General features: G+C 45.4%; 1 protein-coding gene across 4 annotated transcripts in view; it reads left to right on the top strand.

Moving 5' to 3' along the window:
• The first annotated feature begins 5,340 nt into the window (after positions 1-5,340).
• Positions 5,341-20,753, top strand: part of arid1ab (AT-rich interactive domain 1Ab) — a 31,376-nt gene continuing 15,963 nt past the window's right edge. For 3 of the 4 annotated variants that reach the window (XM_084312299.1, XM_084312300.1, XM_084312298.1), the window contains exons 1-7: positions 5,341-5,584; positions 7,210-7,299; positions 8,347-8,625; positions 11,577-11,898; positions 13,832-13,977; positions 17,007-17,131; positions 17,795-18,004. In XM_084312299.1, the coding sequence (XP_084168425.1) occupies positions 7,218-7,299; positions 8,347-8,625; positions 11,577-11,898; positions 13,832-13,977; positions 17,007-17,131; positions 17,795-18,004 (1,164 nt within the window). In that variant the 5' untranslated portion in view covers positions 5,341-5,584; positions 7,210-7,217. The remainder of the gene's footprint in view (positions 5,585-7,209; positions 7,300-8,346; positions 8,626-11,576; positions 11,899-13,831; positions 13,978-17,006; positions 17,132-17,794; positions 18,005-20,753) is intronic. The other variant, XM_084312297.1, reaches the window with a different exon arrangement.

The raw sequence follows: 20,753 nt of genomic DNA, 5'->3' as shown, positions 1-20,753 counted from the left end.
AAGAGAGGAGAGGCCATGTGTGTGGAAGTTATGCACACCGGTGGGTGTGTGAGTGCGCTTGTTGCGCTGCGCTCCTTTTCTGTATATTGTTTTTTTTCTCTTCTTTTCTTCGAGGCCTGAGAACAGGAGCTTCTGCCAGGCAGAGTGGTTCAGGGAGTGTGTGACTGAGGACTGAACTCTTCTGCCCCCCATCCCCACCACCCCCATCCCACCCCACCCCATCCACCCACCACCACCACCCACATCACCGCCAATAACCCCAGATCCGGTTACACTGCTGGCCAGGGTCACACACACATTCCAGATAGGTTTCATATCTCAGGGTGGGGTACCGTACGGCACACGCTCTCACACGCCTTCCCTCGCCACCACCAGCCCCCCTGTGTTCCACTTTCTGTTTCTCGTGGAAACGAAGGGGGGGGGGGGGGGGGTGTAAGAGCTCCAGCTCTGCTGCCTGGCTGGCTGCAGACTAATGGCCCCTGGTTGGGCCTGATTGATTCAGTGAAGTAATCTGCAAATGAATACATTAAGATGCTGGAGGAGGAGAGGAGGGCGGATGACTTGGGGACAGCGTGGCCTCGTTCAGAGTTGGCAGGAGAGAGAGAGGCTGGAGTAGCTTTTGCTCTACATTTCACGACCAATTGTTGAAGATCATGAGGATGTTTTTATTAATTTTATTTTAAACTTAGATTTTTTTAAGGAAATATTCTCCTCTTCTAATGTCGCCTGAGATCAAAGTTTTTCTTTCTTTCTTTTTAGTTTTTTAATTTATTATTTTTTTAAACATTTTTAAATCCGCCGTCTCGCACAGTTTCCACAGCGAGCACTGAAGTTCCATGCGAGGCAGTGCTGCTGGTAGGAGACACAAAATGGCTGCCGCAGAGAGAGAGAGGGAGAGAGAAACCATGGTGCTCTAGCACAGAGCCACAGCTACACTGACACACACACACACAGCAGAGCCAGCCTTCCCTCCGCTGGGCTCGTTGGAAAACTGAATCTTTGCGCGTCTCTCCATGTATGGTCCGGGATGTCGGCTATTTACATTTCTCATGGTAATAAGGCCCCACCCCCACCCTCTTACACACACACACACACAACACTCACTCCCAACTCCCACACTACCCCACACACACACACACACACACACACACACACACACTGAGCTACCCTAGTGCTGATCAACTCTCTCTCTCTCTCTCTCGCTCTCTCTCTCTCTCTCTCTCTCTCTCTCTCTCTCTCTCTCTCTCCTCTCTCTCTCTCTCTCTCCCTCATCTTCGTCTCTCTTGTTATTTTGCCCTCTGTTATAAGTGGCCAGCGTGTGCCACAGCAACGCTGGTTATAACACCCCACCTCCCCTCCCTCCTCTCCCCCTTCTCCTCTCCCCTCTCCTTCCTCCTCTCTCTCCTCTCCTCTCCTCTCCCTCCTCTCCTCTCCTCTCCTCCTCCTCTCCTCTTCCTCTCCCTCTCTTCCCTCCCTCCTCTCCCTTCTTCCTCTCCTCTCCCCTCCCTCCCTCCCTTCCTCTCTCCTCTCCTCTCCTTCCTCTCCTCTCCTCTCCTCTCCTCTCTCCTCTCCTCTCCTCTCCCCCTCCCTCCCTCCCTCTCTCCTCTCCTCTCCTCTCCTCTCCTCTCTCTCCTCTCTCTCTCTCCTCTCCTCTCCTCTCCTCTCCTCTCCTCTCCTCTCCTCCTCCTCCTCCTCCTCCTCCTCCTCCTCCTCCTCTCCTCTTCTCGCTCTGTGTCCAGCAGCTTGTGCAGTCAGCAGAACAGGCGAGCTCGCTGGTGCTGTGCAGTATTGAGCTTGGAAAAATCAATGACTGCAGAGTGGGAGTAGGCAGGAGAGTGTGTGTGTGTGTGTGTGTGTGTGTGCGCGCGGGTTTGTGTGTATGTGTGCACACAGCGCTTCTGTCTATTCAGGCCGAGGGATCAGAACTGTCAGTTTTCAGATATTTACAGAATGCTAAAGAGCAGCTCTGTACACGTCACCGCCACGGTTCTAGGCATGTTTAAGCGTGTTCCTGCAGGTCTGCCTCCTCTTATCTGACTCTTATTTTACACGTGTGTCACGTGTAACCGGCCCTGGTGACTGACTTGGTGAGGTGAGACTCTCAGGGGGCGGCGTCTCTCTCCAGGGGTCGACTCCTGACCTTTGACCCCCATCGTCTGAGGCGGCGGGGGGGGGGGGGGGGGGGTGATGATCTGTGGACTGTGGTGTTACTGAGTAGGAGTGGGTCTATGCAGAGGCCCCACGACACTAGAGTCACGGTGTGCTAATGTCGCCATGTTGCCATTTATTTACCTTTTTTCTAAACTGCCAACCGAAAACCTTTTCAACATCTGCATTATTTACAAATATATATGTTTTTATCTTTTTTTTTTATCTACTTTTTCTCTCCTTATTTTCTATTTTTCTCCCATCCCAATTTCGTATCGCCAATTCTCCCTTCAATTCTTCCCTCCCCTGTCTCGAACGTTGCTAGACTATGCCTCCCACTGGTCGGCTGCAGTGAGGACCAAGCCTTGCATCACGTGTCCCCTCCGGTACACAAGGAGGCAGCCGTCGCATCTTTTCACCAGACAGCGCGATCTCTGTGGCGAAGAGTAACGCGTGGGAGGCTCACGCTGCCCCCGTTACTTCCTGATTCTGCTGTACAGGCGCACCAACCGACCTGTAGGAGTCGCTGTCCACAACGTCCAATCCCCACCCACCAGCTTTCCCACCCCTAACACTGCCAATTGTATTACTATGAACGACCAGCCAAGCTGGTAGCAACGCAGAGAGCTGGGCTGGAACCCAGCATCTCCTGCGTTAGTGGCGAGCGCCTTGCCCACTGCGCCCGATATGTTTTTATCTAATAATAAGATGACGTTTGGTAGTCTGTCTGTTCACCTCGATAATCTTTATTGCAGCAAAATGGGATTGTCATATAACATATAAGACATTTTGTATCTTTAAATATCGATACTTGGCATTGATTATAATATCGGCATGCAAGACATCGTGATATTTCGCGGTATCACCAGGGCTCTGCTCCAGTATCTTTACTTGTCTGCAACGCTGGATCTCATCGTGATTTTCACTTAAAATGTGTTTTTTCTTTTTTTTCTTTTTTTTTTATAAACCTAACCTTAACCTCAGTGGAGATCTCACACCTAATCTTAAATAGTGGTGGGAAATATAAAAAGAAAAAAGATGTATATCGATTTTCTTAAGGTTTTCTCCCCCCCCCCCCCAACTAGGGGATGGAAAACAACTTGACCTGCCCGGTCTACTGACGGCCCGGCCCAGCCCAGCCCAGCCCAGCCCGGGGCTCTGATCTGTAGGTCACTGTGGCCCCTGCCCTGCCCTGCACACTGCCCTGCCCTCCTAACGCCAGATGACTTGGTCTTGTGATGTCTGTGCTGCTCTGCCCAGAGAGCGGAGGGGGAGGGGGGGGTCAGCTGACTGCTCTGATCCTGCCAAGGTTGTTTAAGCAGGAATGCCTCGCTTTTTAAATAAAACGTTATTTTTTTTTCCTCGTTCAAGGTTTTCTTGACGCTTTTTTTTTTTAAGGGAACATTAATTTGATAATAAAAGGAGCACAGAGGAATAACATGTTTTAACCCTTTCACTGTCACACTACAGAAGGTTAACCCTTTACTATCACACTACCGACGGGGTGGCAGTGGAAACCTGCTGTTGTGTATTGTCGCAGTGAAAGGGTTAACCTTTTGGTAGTGTGGCAGTGAAAGGGGTAATTGGAGAATAAAAGGATCACAGAGGAAGATCGGAGAATAACATGTTTTAATGACGAGCTGAACGGTCTCAGATCTCACTCCTCTGTAGAGGCTCTGTCTCCTCCTGAGTCACTCTCTCTCGCCTGGCCGCCGCGCTCCTGAACACACCACGACGACACGACTCTCCTCCTCCGCGTGGTGGTGATGATGAGGCACCGGCGCGGGTCAGGCAGCCCGGGCCATGTGCGCTGCCGGCGGGGAGGAGAGGGAGAGGGAGAGGGAGGAGGAGGGAGTCGAGGAGGCGGGAGCCTGAATCAGCGTTCTCCTCCTGTCGCTCCCTCTGGGGTTCCTCCATCAGGTCATGTCCCAAAAATAGCAACGGGCGCCGTTTCAAGTGCAAAACCGCCGGCTTTCGGGGCCGCAGCCAGCCCTGCCAGGGTGAGATTTCTATGGGAATTGTTGGCCACCGTCCAATGAATGAGTGTGTGTGTGTGTGTTTTTTTCTCTCTCTTCCCTCCTCCTCCTCCTCCTCTGACTGGCAGATGAGCTTGCGTTTCTGAACAGCACATGGTGGGAGGCATGTGAGAGAGCGAGAGAGGGAGGGAGGGGGAGAGGGAGAGGTAGAGAGAGAGGCCAGTATGTAAACACTCACCTTCCCACAAACATAATGATCGCCTGCTGCCTCTCAACCCCTGTCTGTCTGTCTGCTTGTCTGCCTGCTTGTCTGCCTGTCTGTCCGTCTGTCCGTCTGTCTGTCTGTCTGTCTGTCTGTCTGTCTGTCTGTCTGTCTGTCTGTCTGTCTGTCTGTCTGTCTGTCTGTCTGCTTGTCTGTCTGCTTGTCTGCCATGGCCAACGCAGCTCCGTTCTCAACACTCAATAAACGGCACCACATGGCAATACAGCGTGTGTGTGTGTGTGTGTGCGCACCCCGCCCAGCGCCAATTATTTCCAACTCCATCCCCAGAGGAGCGGTTTTCAAATCATTCCTCATTTTCTCACCATGGGCCACATGAGTAGAGGTCCTGCTCTCTCAGGAGGGAGACGGATCAAAGGGGTTTTTATTAAAGTGACAAGTGTATCAGCTGTCTTGTCTCTCCAAGCCTCCTCCAACCCTTAATCCCCAACACCTCGTGTCCATGTTAAAGACTGGCCTTTCGGGCGACGAAGGGGTTAAGTTATCTTTGTTAATTATTGTATCCGTGATGTTCTTGGCAACCTTGATGTGTTTGTAATCGCTCTCTCTTTCTCTCTCTTCTCTCTGTTTCTGTCTCCTCTCTATCTCTGTCTCCCTTCGCTCTCATCTCTCTCTCTCTCCCCCTCTCTCTCTCTTCTCTCCGTTTCTGTCTCCTCTCTGTCTCCCTTCGCTCTCATCTCTCTCTCTCTCCCCCTCTCTCTCCCCCTCTCTCTCTTCTCTCTGTTTCTGTCTCCTCTCTATCTCTGTCTCCCTTCGCTCTCATCTCTCTCTCTCTCCCCCTCTCTCTCTTCTCTCTGTTTCTGTCTCCTCTCTATCTCTGTCTCCCTTCGCTCTCATCTCTCTCTCTCTCCCCCTCTCTCTCCCCCCCTCTCTCTTCTCTCTGTTTCTGTCTCCTCTCTGTCTCCCTTCGCTCTCTCTCTCCCCCTCCCTCTCCAGGACCTCTCCGGCTCCATCGACGACCTGCCGACGGGCACGGAGGGCGCCCTGAGTCCTGGTGTGAGCACGTCGGGCGTGTCCAGCAGCCAGGGCGAGCAGAGCAACCCCGCCCAGTCGCCCTTCTCCCCGCACACCTCGCCCCACCTGCCGGGCATCCGCGGCGGGCCCTCCCCCTCGCCCGTGGGCTCGCCCGCCAGCGTCACCCCATCCCGCTCCGGCCCTCTGTCTCCGGCCGCCGTGCCAGGTAACTTAACTCATTCACTGCCAGCCATTACCCTTATTATCCCGTTCTAACTGGGCCACGCTTTAAAGATAGGGAGGGGTGCGTCACCTTGTTTGTAGAGCTATATCTATATTCTATATTATAGCTATGGAGACAATACTATGGTCATTTGACAGTCACTATCTTCCGTCGAACATGCAAAAAAGAATACATTTCTTTCATGTATACGTTCGCGCGTTATCCCGTGGTGAATATTGTATAATTTCAGAGTGATCCGGGCTGGGAAGGAAAAGCTGAGTTATAGGGCACTCCGTGAATTCTGCTAAAAGCATTGGCGTTTCATCCCTGGACAAGCTACTATTTCCAAATCAAGTTTTTTGATGCTTTGATCGCAAGTAACGGCATTCGTTTTGAACACACACGCTGATATGAAATCATTGTAGGATCAAGGTGGAATTGAGTTAGGAGATTCCTAACCATGCCAGCACTGGTATTGAGCATAGAGCCCTGCACCGATATTCACCACTGGCCCATTCCACTACTTTATAGTAATTTATTCCTAGACTAGTATTGGTCTATTGTACAATTCCCGAATTAAGCCAAGGGGATCGATAAAGGAATATCTTATCTTAAAAAAACGATGTGTCTATATACTATAATGTCGATTGTCAACTTATTGATTTAGTTATTTTTATCCAATGCTCTAGGCCTGCTCGTGTGATGACATCACAATGCTTCAGGCCTGCTCGTGTGATGACATCACAATGCTTTAGGCCTGCTCACGTGTGTGACATCACAATGCTCTAGGCCTGCTCGTGTGGTGACATCACAATGCTCTAGGCCTGCTCGTGTGATGACATCACAATGCTCTAGGCCTGCTCGTGTGATGACATCACAATGCTCTAGGCCTGCTCGTGTGATGACATCACAATGCTTTAGGCCTGCTCGTGTGATGACATCACAATGCTCTAGGCCTGCTCGTGTGATGACATCACAATGCTCTAGGCCTGCTCGTGTGATGACATCACAATGCTCTAGGCCTGCTCGTGTGATGACATCACAATGCTCTAGGCCTGCTTGTGTGATGACATCACAATGCTCTAGGCCTGCTCGTGTGATGACATCACAATGCTCTAGGCCTGCTCGTGTGATGACATCATAATGCTCTAGGCCTGCTTGTGTGATGACATTACAATGCTTTAGGCCTGCTCGTGTGATAGGGATGGGTACCTTTCACATTTGTGGTACCCAATGGTACCTTTTTTCGGTACTTTAGTCTCAAGAAATTTTATTTACCTACCTCAGTCATGAAAAAAAAATCCAAACTTCAAATAACTACAATTTCGACCGTTTTCGGCTTGCCATTGCTCCGACTGCTTTGTTGTTGAATCGAGTCAAATCCTAGGTAAGCATATATTGTGCGTGTGAACGTTGACGTGAAAGGAAAAAATGTAAAAAAAAAATATATATATATATATATATATATATATATATATATATATATATTCTTTTGGTATCTCATTTGAATCGATACTCGGTAGTACCGACGTGTTTCGTTTCGGTACCCATCCCTATCGTGTGATGACATCATAATGCTTTAGGCCTGCTCACGTGTGTGACTCTCTCTTTGTCCGGACGTCCCGCAGGTAACCAGATGCCCCCCCGGCCGCCCAGCGCTCAGTCTGACGGCACCATGCACTCGCCCATGAACCAGGCAGCCATGGCCCAGGAAAGAGGTGAGCTTACACACTCTGCACCGCTTTGCTTTTCTAGAGGGAGTCGACAAGGATGTCCGTCGTCCACCTGAAACAAGTTCTTAAATCGACTAATTGACTAAAGTCGACTAAGCTTTAATAATTTGAGGGTATTTACATTCTACATTCATTGTTTAATTTCAAGTCCATTCTGGAGGTCTACAGAGCCAAAATTGTGAGAATTGTGTCAATGTCCAAATATTTATGCACCACCTGACTGCAGGTCAATAGTCATAGGACTTTTGGCACTTGATTGATTAGTTGATTTGAATCTGTGGTTCCTGTGATTCCTTGCATGCAATCATGCGGAAGGACCTCCTTTAAAAAGAATCTAGTGCTTATTAGAGATGTGCTTGTACGTTTTTATGAAATAACTCATTCAGCATTGGGAGGAAAAAGCATAATGAAAAAAGGAATAACTGGCTAACAAAGTCTCTGTCGTCTTAAGACCAAACGGACCGGTTCATCGACCGAGGGCTCCAGAGTAAAGTACAAGACGGTTCTTATAACTTGGCCTAATAGCTTAATTTCTTACAAAATTACTTGAAGCAGGTGTCCAGATTTTGAACTGAAATGTGTGAGGTGTTTGACGACAGGATGATGAATGGTAAATGGACTTGTGTTTATATAGCGCTGTTATCCAAAGCTCTTTACAATTTATGCCTCACATTCACCCATTCACTGAAACATTTACACACCGACGACCATGCAAGGTGCCAACCTGCTCATCAGGAGCCGTTAGGGGTTAATCCTCTCTCCGTCTCCTCCAGTCTACATGTGAATGAATGAATGATCTTTATTGTCATTGTCACAAGAATGGTACAACGAAATTTAAAATGCAGCCCTAGGTGCTAACAGTCACACAGTCCTAGATAATAAAAACATAGTCCTAAAACACAGTATTAATAATAAAGACAAGAGTGAGACATAGTAGACATAAACACGGGGGGGTATAAAAGAAGATTGCACTATTCCCTATGTGCACTATGTAGACGTGTTCATCTAATCCTCTCTCTCCGTCTCCTCTAGTCTACATGAGGAACCCACAGATGCCTCCCTACGGGTCTCCCGGCCAGCCTGGCTCCGCCTTATCTCCACGCCAGTCTTCAGGAGGCCAGGGCCAGGGCCAAGGCCAGGGCCAGGGCCAGGGTCAGGGCCAAGGCCAGGGCCAGGGCCAGGGTCAGGGCCAGGGCCAAGGCCAGGGCCAAGGCCAGGGCCAGGGCCAGATGCATGCTGGGATGGGGCCCTACCCCCAGAACAACTCTATGGGCAACTACGGGCCTCAGGGCGGTCAGTACGGACCCCCAGGTAAGCGGATGCACTTCCATTCAGACAGTTTTTTTTATTTATTTTTATATTTTGTAAGAAATAATTTGATTCCACTGTGGAATCGGTTTCTCTCGCATGTGACGTTTTGTCTGAAACCGTAAAATAAAATATTTTTTTTCTTTTTTCCCCTCCGGTTGTCGTCTCTCGCGGCCATCACAGGCTTTCTCACGGTCGGTAGCCTAGATTCTAGACCCTTTGAAGCTACTTTTCCAACGTACATGATAATAATATACCTTCTCTTTGAGGGCTCGGGTGGCTTTTAATTTTTTTAATAAAAAAATGTCGGTGCTTTGAAGCGTCTGTGAGATTAGTGGTATCAGGGGAACATATCTGGGGCTGGATGAAGCCTCCCCAGGCCGCCTGGCGGGACACGGGTACCTTTAGAGCCGCGCAAACTATGCCGTCAGACACGGCTGATTAAATCTCGCATATGAGATTAGGATTTCTTTATTTTTTTTATTACCATTTGTTTCTTTGTTATATATATAGGTATCTGCAGGCTATTAAAACGTATTCAATTCACAATTCTCAATTTAAGGCTTTAAAAGGTAAAGTCTTACATTTAATTTGCACAGGTATTACATTTTGTGGGGGGCAGCCCGGCTGTCGCGAGATGGAATTAGAAATGGTTTGATGTAAATAAGCTATCACTGAATCTGAAAAAAACTAAATTTATGATTTTTGGCAATTGAAAACTAGATGAAAATATAGTACTGACCATAGATGGAGTTGATATAGAGAGAGTTAATGAATTTCGTTTTCTTGGTGTGATTATGGATGATAAATTAACATGGAAATCGCACATGGCACACGTTAAAAAAAAGATGTCCAAGAGTATTTTTGTTATGAATAAAGTAAAGGATGTGTTAGAGTATGAGGCAATGAGAACACTCTACTGCTCACTCATCTCACCTTATATCAGTTATTGTGTTGAAGTATGGGGGAATACTTATGGGACTAATATAAAACCATTACATATACTACAGAAGAGGGCTGTACGTATCACACATAAAGTGAGTTATCGAGAACACACAAATATATTATTTATTAAATCTAGAATAATTAAACTTGAAGACATGGTTAAGTTTCAAACGATGTTAATTATGTTTAGGGCAAGAAATAATACACTGCCAGAAAAACTACAAAATCTTTTTCATTTAGAAAGTGAGTTTAGTAGGAGAAAATAAAATTTTAAACATAATTTTGCACGTACCACACTTAAACAGATGTGTCCTTCAGTTATTGGTGTAAAGTTGTGGAATTCTCTCCATAGCGAGCTTAAGGGATGTAATAGTGTTTATCAATTCAAAAAAAATTATATAAAAAAAAAATTTAGTCAGTATGAAAATCAAATGTGATCTGAATAGTGAGATATTTTTTTTTCTTTTTCTCTTTTATTCTTTATTATTTGTCATTATTATTTGTGTAAATTAGGTTGTACGCCGACCATTAAGTAAATACTTGTTAGTTTAGGAATAAGGGGCAGGTAACTATAAGATTTATTCTTCTTCCTGCTCCTTTTGTCCATGGAATGACTATTTATGATTGTGTAATGAAGAAACTATGATTGTATGATTCCGTGTGGCAAATAAAAACTCTGAACTGAACTGAAAATGTATATGTTAAATGTTTTGTATTCAAGTCGTTGTTTTTTGTCGGGCTACCGGGAGCTTGGTGCGTCTGGCGAGAGCTTGTATGGAACGCGCGAGAATTGAAATTGGCCGCGCGAGTGCAGCCGCCAGTTCAGTGTTGCTGTGTTTTTCTTTATTTCTTTTTGCTAGTATGGTCGGGAAATTGGTATTACATTCTGCTCTAAGTGGTATTAAAAAGGTCTTAAACTGTTTTAAATTAAACTGGTTGAAACCTGCACATACCCTGTGTTATCAACACTTGAATCAAAGCAGAATTTCATTGGCTAAAAAAACGGTCAATCATTTTCACCGTCAGAGGTGATTGGTCCGGCCACCGAGAGGCGAAAAACCAGAGGTGGTTACTTTTTCGAAACTGACGCTCGTTGGCTGTTTGGTCTTATAACCCGAGATTGGAAGCATGTGTGTTGGTTGTATTGGTTCAGAGACACTAAAACAGCGGGGCGGGCCGTCGGAAAGTTAACGAGGTTAAAAAGGTCTTAAAAAAGTAAATTGAACTTGTTGAAACCTGCAGAAACCCTGGTTGTATCATGTCCTGGTAGTAAAGGCACAGCAGGGTCCTGGTCACATCACTGTATAACCCCTCTGGTTGTATGTCCTGGTAGTAAAGGCACAGCTGGGTCCTGGTCACATCACTGTATAACCCTCTGGTTGTATCATGTCCTGGTAGTAAAGGCACAGCAGGGTCCTGGTCACATCACTGTATAACCCTCTGGTTGTATCATGTCCTGGTAGTAAAGGCACAGCAGGGTCCTGGTCACATCACTGTATAACCCCTCTGGTTGTATCATGTCCTGGTAGTAAAGGCACAGCAGGGTCCTGGTCACATCACTGTAAACCCTCTGGTTGTATCATGTCCTGGTAGTAAAGGCACAGCTGGGTCCTGGTCACATCACTGTATAACCCCTCTGGTTGTATCATGTCCTGGTAGTAAAGGCACAGCAGGGTCCTGGTCACATCACTGTAAACCCTCTGGTTGTATCATGTCCTGGTAGTAAAGGCACAGCTGGGTCCTGGTCACATCACTGTATAACCCCTCTGGTTGTATCATGTCCTGGTAGTAAAGGCACAGCTGGGTCCTGGTCACATCACTGTATAACCCCTCTGGTTGTATCATGTCCTGGTAGTAAAGGCACAGCAGGGTCCTGGTCACATCACTGTATAACCCTCTGGTTGTATCATGTCCTGGTAGTAAAGGCACAGCAGGGTCCTGGTCACATCACTGTATAACCCTCTGGTTGTACCGGACGCCTCCCGTAATGACTCCCCGTCTCCCTGCAGGTTACCCCCGGCAGCCCGGCTACAGCGGCATGCCCAACGCCAACTACCCCGGCGGCCCCGGCATGGGTGGCGGCTCCATGAACCCCATGTCCGGCCAGGGCCAGGGGGGCGGCGGGGGCGCTCCCTACGGCGGCATGCCCCCCGGCAGGATGGCCCCGGGCCATCAGCAGATGGGCACCCGGCCCTACGGCCCCGCCATGGGGCCTAACATGGGGGGCATGCCGCCTCAGGTGGCGTCCGGCATGTGCCCTCCCCCGGGCATGAACAGGAAGGAGGGCGGCCCCCCCATGCACCACGGACCCTCCAACTCCATACACAACAGGTGGGTCGGCCGCGTGGCGCTCACGGCCCTGTGTACCTCCTCCTCAGCAGCAGCCGCTCCGCTGGGCCGCGAGGAGACACCGGGGAGCCGTTTAGCGTCAAGGGTCGTTCACCAGCGCCAGGTTTAATAACTCTCTCCAGCCTAGAGATCGCTCTTAGCATCTCTTGGCAGAATAACGAGTGTGTGTGTGTACATGTGTATGTGTGTGTGTGTGTGTGTGTGTGCGAGAGTTTGTGACTAGGGATGCTCGATATTGGCTTTTTTACCGATATCCGATATACCGATATTGTCCAACTCTTAATTTCCGATACCGATATCAACCGATACCGATATATGCGGGGTTTCCCCCCCAAAAAAACAGAATAATTTCAGGTAATTAACATTACATATATCTTGTTATGGAATGAACACAACATTATGCTTAAATAAATTAAAAAAAAATAAAAAGAGAGAAATAATTTTTAAACCGATACCAATAATTTTCGATACTACATTTTAATGCCATTTAATGTAGGCCGATAATATCGGACATCCCTATTTGTGACCCTGAAGAAAACGATGGTCCAGCCGGTTGTTCCTAAAGGCGGCCCCGCTACTGTATGTGCTGTAGGCTGGGAGCTGGAGAGGGGGAGGTAGACTGAAGCTAGGACAGAGTTGAAGGGTTGAGAAGGAGGGAAGGCTGTTAGAGGGAGAGAGTGATGTCGCAGGCTGTCTGAGTCACGTTCGTAGCCGAGCGCAGCCCACGTAGAGGGACATGCTGGAGAAGAGGCCTGCCGAGTGCTATGAGGAGCCGGGAGGTCGGTGGGAAACCAAAGCCTGGTTTTTAAAAGTCTCCTCCACTCAGAACCGTGTTTTTCTTTTTTCTACAGCTAACTGATGTAGATGAAAAAGTAGCAATTCCTATTTTCTTTACGTCTTCCATAATTTCATTGAGCTGTGAGTCGCAAAATAATTGACCGACAAACGCAGTGAAGGTCAATTATTTTGCGACAATGACCGAGTATAGCTATACATTATCCCGCTTATTACATGGCTAACTTACTAACAATATACCTAATTCATTTTACACCATCGACGAGACGAGATCAAATGCAGACGCAGTTGTTCTGTGGCTCCGCTGTAATCGCCGGCAGCCGGCAGGTCTGTGGTCTGATTGCACTGATGAGTGCAGCTGTGCATAATGGTAATGCTTAGCTTTCGTGACTGCGACCAAAATGCTTGATTGTGATTGGTCAATAGCGCTCTGTTACCCGTATCAGTGGTCATTATGGAGCGTTGCCCATGGCAGCGGTCAGTTATCGAGAAATAATTCACCGCTGGCAACCGAGCGCTATTGACAATCACAATCAAGCATTTTGGTGAATGTTAAAACGCCATGTAATAATCAAACTTAATAATTGTCAAACTGAATTAACGTGTGCAAAACTGTTCAGGGCTCTTTCCATATATATATACACAATATGCATATATGTATTAGGGATGCTCGATGTTGGCTTTTTTTACCTATACCGATATTGTTCAACTCTTCATTTCCGATACCGATACTGATATATGCAGGGTCCCCCCCCCCCCAAAAAAAACTGAATAATTTCAGGTAATTAACATTACATATCTCTTGTCGTGGAATTAACTCAACATTATGCATACTTTTGACAATAAAACAAATCTGAATGTGTTCTTACTTGCTTGGCTGGGTAAATAAAGGTTAAATAAATCAAATCAAATAAATAATAATAAAAAAAAATTTGATACCGATAATTTCCGATATCACATTTTAATGCCAATATCGGCCTATAATATCGGTAGGCCAATAATATCGGACATCCCTAATATGTATATATATATATATATGTATTTGAGATTATGTGCAACCTAAATGGTGATTGTTTGTCTGTGAAGAGCCTCTTTTTTAACCCAGCGTTTGTCCTTGCAGGCCGCCGGGCTACCCGAACATGTCTCAGGGCATGATGGGGCCAGGCTCTCCGTACGGGCCGGGCATGAACAGCATGCAGGCCATGATGAACCAGGGAGCGCCGGGGCCCTACCCCATGGGAGCCAACATGGCCAACAACACCCCTGGTGAGTGGCTACCGTGTCCCGGCCCTGCTCAGGTCCTTCTGTCAAGAGTACGTTCAGATAATAATGAGAATTATGATAATGATTTCTTCAATTTATATAGAGCGCCTTTCAAGGAACCCAAGGCGCTTAAAGGAACACGCCAACTTTTGGGTAAATTAGCTTATTTGCCATCTACCCTGGAGTTAGACCAGCAGATACCCTTTTCTTCTCTGTGCATGCATTAGGCTTAGGGAACAGCCGTGCCGTTAGCCTAGCTTAGCATCATTCACTGGAAGTAGGTGTGCCAGTGTAGCCTAGTTCCCAACAGTCACGAAATACACTCCAAATACAACGACAAAACTTTCCTGTAAACATGTTGTGACCTGTGTATTTACCACGTGGAGAAATAAAAAGCATAATGCATGCACAGAGAAGAAAAGGGTATGTATCTGCTTGTCTAACTCCAGGGTAGATGATGGCAAATAAGCTAATTTCCCAAAAAGTTGGCGTGTTCCTTTAACAGAAGAGGGGGACAAACTAAGGGGAAGGACATCAGAAGGACATATACCTCTATCATATACAGAGGGAGACAAACTAAGAGGAAGGACATCAGAGGGACATATACCTCTATCATATACAGAGGGAGACAAACTAAGAGGAAGGACATCAGAGGGACATATACCTCTATCATATACAGAGGGAGACAAACTAAGGGGAAGGACATCAGAGGGACATATACCTCTATCATATACAGAGGGAGACAAACTAAGTGGAAGGACATCAGAGGGACATATACCTCTATCATATACAGAGGGAGACAAACTAAGAGGAAGGACATCAGAGGGACATATACCTCTATCATATACAGAGGAAGACAAACTAAGGGGAAGGAATCAGAGGGACATATACCTCTATCATATACAGAGGGAGACAAACTAAGAGGAAGGACATCAGAGGGACATATACCTCTATCATATACAGAGGAAGACAAACTAAGGGGAAGGAATCAGAGGGACAGTTGGGTAAAGGAAGGAAGTCAGGCAGAGTCGTTAATAAAAAGAGGTGAGATTTGAGTAGTGATTTGAAGTCCAGGGATGTAGCGTTGCGGACGTCTGGAGGGAGGGAGTTCCAGAGGGTGGGGGCGGAAACACGGAGGGCTCTGGGATGGAGAGGAGACCGGAGTCGGAGGACCACAGCCTCCGGGGTGGGATGTAGGGATGGAGGAGGTCGGCTAGGTACCAGGGGGCAAGGGAGTGTAGGGATCTGTAGGTGATGAGGAGGATCTTAAAGTCGATGCGGGACTTGACTGGAAGCCAGTGGAATCAATCATCCCTAACCAATCATCCCTAATCAATCATCCCTAACCAATCATCCCTAACCTAACCAATCATCCCAAATCAATCATCCCTAACCAATCATCCCTAACCAATCATCTCTAATCAATAGTCGCATTGTTGACATTTACAAAAACTGGACCATTTCTAAATGTAACCTATTCATTAAAAGTATCTTGTATCTTCTATCTTGTAATAGCTATTGGCTACAGATGAGTTTATTTCATATTAATTGTTAAGATATATCAAGTTTTTTGTTGTATTTGAACGTACTGTCTTACCTTTGAGTCTTTATGTCTATTCTGTATCCTCTTTTTATTAAGACTACTTTTATTAACATTGTGTTTTTCTTTTCTTTCTTACTTACTGTATTTCTGGCTATAATGTGTTTAATGTCTGAAGCCTGCTTGGTTCTCAGGCTCGTCCTGTAGAGTGGAATGCCGTTTTCCTCCCTCTTCTCTTCTTAGGCAGAGGTTACACCTTTCGTATCATCTTCGTATTGTTTTCTTATGCGTATCGCCGCGACGTCGTGCGCCTGAGTCACACTTTCGTTTTTTTTTCGTTTTTGTCAGCCAAGCACACTGATGTAGTACACTGCCAAAGCAGTAGGTGGCAGTAGGTGGCAAACATGAAGGCAATTTCAACCAATCAGAACGAATGTGCCAATACACTTCCTGGTGGAAGCTCCAGCAAAGAAATGTCAATAAGGCAGGCGCCTATGCCGCGCCACCATCTTGCTTGCTCACTCAATGCAGCAATTCTTTTTTCAGCAAAGCCTAATAAAAGTGCAATAAACAAAACGGATACATTCACTGTGTGTTCTGCCTGTCATTTGTTGATGAAACAAAACTAACATCAACACAAGTGACCACCAAGAGCGGATAGTTTAGGCTAAAAAACGATCGGTAGCATTGTGGCATTGTTAGCTGCATGCTAACGTCAATGGAGTATGCCATTATAACAATATAGCATTGTGGCTAGAAGCTAACGTTAGCTCACGCTACTTAGCCAGCATCAAAACTGATGATATCGCGAGCTATCAGTAGTTAGATAACATTAGAGACAACGCTGTGTGTATTAAACAAAGGTGAATAGATGACTGGACCATTTTGTTTAATGCTTCTTAAGTTGAAAGAGGAACTCTGAGCTAACAGGGTCTGAATCCTGATAGCTCACGTTAGCCCGCTGCTCATGCAATCGGTAATGCTAGCAGAATGAATGGATGTAAACTTTATTTAACATATTGCATATGGGTACAATACAATACGGCTCAATACAAACAATTGTTAAGGGAATGCAGACTGTTGTAGCTTGGACTGGGGTCCTTATAACAATAACTTGACAACACATGGTAGCTGAAGGCAAGCTATTTGGGACACGGAGCTCTGTCCCAAACACACACACTGTACACAGGAAGGGCACGCAGATGGTATCTACTGCGCATGGGCGTTTTCGCAACAACTGCTCCGTGCTGACTACACGCTGTATTCCTGGCGTTTTTTTTGCGTATCTCCAAACGCAAACACAATTTTGCGTTTCAGCCGTATCCACAAAAAAACGTCAAAAAACGCGTTTCTGTGTAGATAGGACATGATACGTCGTCAAAAACGTATAAAAAAAACGCCAGGAATACACTAGTCTAACCTCAGCCTTAGCCTGTCGATCACGTTGTGTGTGTCAAGTGAAAACAAACTAATTTAAAGTGCCTCCCAACAGGCATGGCTCCAAGTCCAGAGTTTGGCCTGGAGAAAATGAACCCTGCTCAGAAGATGAACAACAAAGTAGAAGGACCGGCTCCCAAACCAGAAACGACAACAACAACACCAACAACAACAAAAAAGGTCAGTTTCCGTTCCCTCCTTTTTGTCATGGGGTCATGTAGGATGTTTATATCACATGTAGGATGAGTGTTTATATCACATGTAGGATGAGTATTTATATCACATGTAGGATGAGTGTTTATATCACATGTAGGATGAGTGTTTATATCACATACATGATGAGTGTTTATATCACATGTAGGATGAGTGTTTATCACATGTAGGATGAGTGTTTATATCGCATGTAAGATGAGTACATTTATAACGTGAACTAGTCTTTTTGTAATTATTTATTTTTCTTTTGCTGTAGTGGATATATAATTTTTTTGCTATTGATAAATAACTTATTACATATGATATTGTAAGGAAGGGGCAGGACCAGATACGCTTTGCTTCTTTATGTCCCTTCTCGAACAAAACCATTTGTCTTGAGCTATGTTGATTATAGCTTCCATGTCTAGGAAGATATATTTAATTTAATTTGTATTTTATTTAATAACATTTTTTTTTTTTTGTTATTACAAATGTGTGTGTTTATGGTTGTTCGGGATAAATAGAGATCAAATAAAATATATTCCATGTAGGATGAGTATTTATATCACATCCAGGATGAGTATGTTTATACCTCATAGGACGACTGGTTTCAAACCCCTAACCTCACCCCGTCATGTATTGACTCGACAGAAGTCCAGTTCTTCCACCATCACCAACGAGAAGATCACCCGCCTGTACGAGCTGGGCCCCGAGCCGGAGAGGAAGATGTGGGTGGACCGCTTCCTGGCCTTCGTCGAGGAGAAAGCCATGGGGATGACCAACCTGCCCGCGGTGGGACGCAAACCCCTGGACCTGTTCAGACTCTACGTGTCGGTCAAGGAGATCGGAGGCCTCACTCAGGTGTGTGTGTGGGTGGGAGCATGCTGCTGCACGGGCCCGTAAGGCTGTCCCCTGAAGCCTGTTTTTGGGATTCGAACTTTGTCAGGGTTTTTCCAACGGACATTCGAACCTTCGTTTTTAATAATAATTAAAAATAATTAAATATTTTTTCTTTCAAAGGAATTATTATTATTTTTTTTTAATACATATCCTCAAACTAAATGCTCAATTTGAATAAAGTGATTAATCTGATTAAATTCGTTTTCTTTTATTAAATCAACTTTATTTAACTCATTCAGAGCCACGCCCATATGACCAAATTAGGCCGTTCCGTGCCAGCGCTTTAGTCAATGGGAGGACGGGGAAATTTGCGAACGCTTAAACTATATCTTAAATTATGGCTATGGGTCTAATACACCCGTCGCTTATCAATGACTTGCTTGCAGTCAACATGTACGAAACGGATTGTTTTTTCATTGGTACATTTCCGTTTTATACCGTTTTGAATATGAGTATAGTTTTGGAGATTTCTAGTAATTCCAGATAAATCTGCGATAATAGCTCTTTAGTGGAATAGACAAAACACGTTGTCATTTTTCGGCTGATTTATGAATAGTTTTCAAATAAACGCTAGATTATCGATAGTATATGTGTCCTTATGCACGCTAGAGAAGCGGGCTGAAAAATCTATTATCCATGACTTGGTCAGCGCTAACGTCACGCACACACACACACGCTCCGATGGCGGAGAAAAAAACATCTGATTAACCCAATACTGGTAAAATAGAGTCCTTACCTCACATCAGATGTTCTGCAAAAAGATGAATCCAATTCCTGATCCCCATTCCAAATATTGATCGCCCTTTATTGATCCAACATTATAGTCCAAAACACATCATCGACCCTGCTCCCAGCCTCGCCAGTCAATGTGGTAACATGATACTGCTTGCCCAAGAAGGGAAACCCCGGACCGGAGTTTTTTTTTTCAGATTCACAGTCCCATCCAATCCAATCCAATGATGTGCAATACCATCCGGGAGACGATAGGCGGCGGTATTTGCCCTTTGCGAGCTCAGACCCACGTTGTCATTTTTCGGCTGATTTATGAATAGTTTTCAAATAAACGCTAGATTATCGATAGTATATGTGTCCTTATGCACGCTAGAGAAGCGGGCTGAAAAATCTATTATCCATGACTTGGTCAGCGCTAACGTCACGCACACACACGCACGCTCCGATGGCGGAGAAAAAAACATCTGATTAACCCAATACTGGTAAAATAGAGTCCTTACCTCACATCAGATGTTCTGCAAAAAGATGAATCCAATTCCTGATCCCCATTCCAAATATTGATCGCCCTTTATTGATCCAACATTATAGTCCAAAACACATCATCGACCCTGCTCCCAGCCTCGCCAGTCAATGTGGTAACATGATACTGCTTGCCCAAGAAGGGAAACCCCGGACCGGAGTTTTTTTTTTCAGATTCACAGTCCCATCCAATCCAATCCAGTGCAATACCATCCGGGAGACGATAGGCGGCGGTATTTGCCCTTTGCGAGCTCAGACCCATTCCCAATGATAACGTCAGGCTGGATGGATGAAAAATTTATGGATATCGCTAATAAAAGAAATAACAAGCAAAACCCGAGAACTCGTGATTGGCACGCAACGCATGGCGAGTTAACCCGACTAATCTCGTGGTTGGCACTGAATGGGTTAATGAATATAATTCATCAGGTTTTTTTTAATACTATAATATTAGTGTAGCCTAATCTTTATCTACAACTGTGAAGAAAAACCCCATTGGTTTAAACAGAATGAATAGACACATAAAGAAATATAATAAATTAATAAAAAAAAGTTTTTATAAAAAAGAAATTATTCGAATGTTGATTTAGAATTCGAATGCCAACGTAACGAACGAACGTTCGAACGTTTGGGCTCAGCCGTCGGCCCGGCGTCTGGCCCTGGAGGACGTGGGTCCTGTGTTGTTGTTGTTGTTGTTGTTGTTGTTGTTGTTGTTGTTTGACTGTACAGGACAGGACAGGGTGTCCGAAGAAGTTGCCTGATTTCTCTGTTCCCTTGCTTTGTGAACAGAATCTTTCTGTTCCGTTATTCCTCTGGTCTGGTAGTAAAAAAAAAGTATTATATTTTATTATATATTATACAATATATTCTATTATATATTCTATTGCTAATTTTCACATATTAGTGAAAATGAGCAACTCTCTCTCCCCCAAATGCTAAAACTCAAACTTGTGAGGTAGTCGAGTATAAAGTCTAGACCGGCACCGTAGCTGATGAATTGGGACATATTTGATTTAGATGAGAGACACCCAGGGGGATGGTTCAGAACTGAGACCACTACTGTGGAATGAAGCTCATAAAAAAAAAAAAACATTCTGTGGGTCCACAAAACAAGTCTTCTATTCATTCTCAAAGGAGCAACTCCAGACTTGATACTTAATGACGTCACAAGTTTGATTCTTACTTCTCTGGTTTCTGGCTTTGAAAGAGAGTAGCTCATGTTCACTAATATTGATTGAACCTCCCTAGGCGATGGAAATAACATATTGGAATTGTTCATTTGAGTGGTGTCCCCCCCCCATAAAGACATGCATGTGAGGCAGGGACTACAGATGAAAACTAGCTCATTAGCTACCTCTGGCACATTTACATTGATGTGGAAACTGTATTATGTTGTCCCTGGGTAAAAAAATTAAATAAACTTTTACCTTTTAAACTAGATAAACAGAAGAAATGCAGA

Source organism: Notolepis coatsorum (assembly GCF_963971535.1).
Source record: "Notolepis coatsorum genome assembly, chromosome: 4".
Taxonomy (NCBI): domain Eukaryota; kingdom Metazoa; phylum Chordata; class Actinopteri; order Aulopiformes; family Paralepididae; genus Notolepis; species Notolepis coatsorum.
This window is presented reverse-complemented; position numbering and strand designations above follow the sequence as displayed.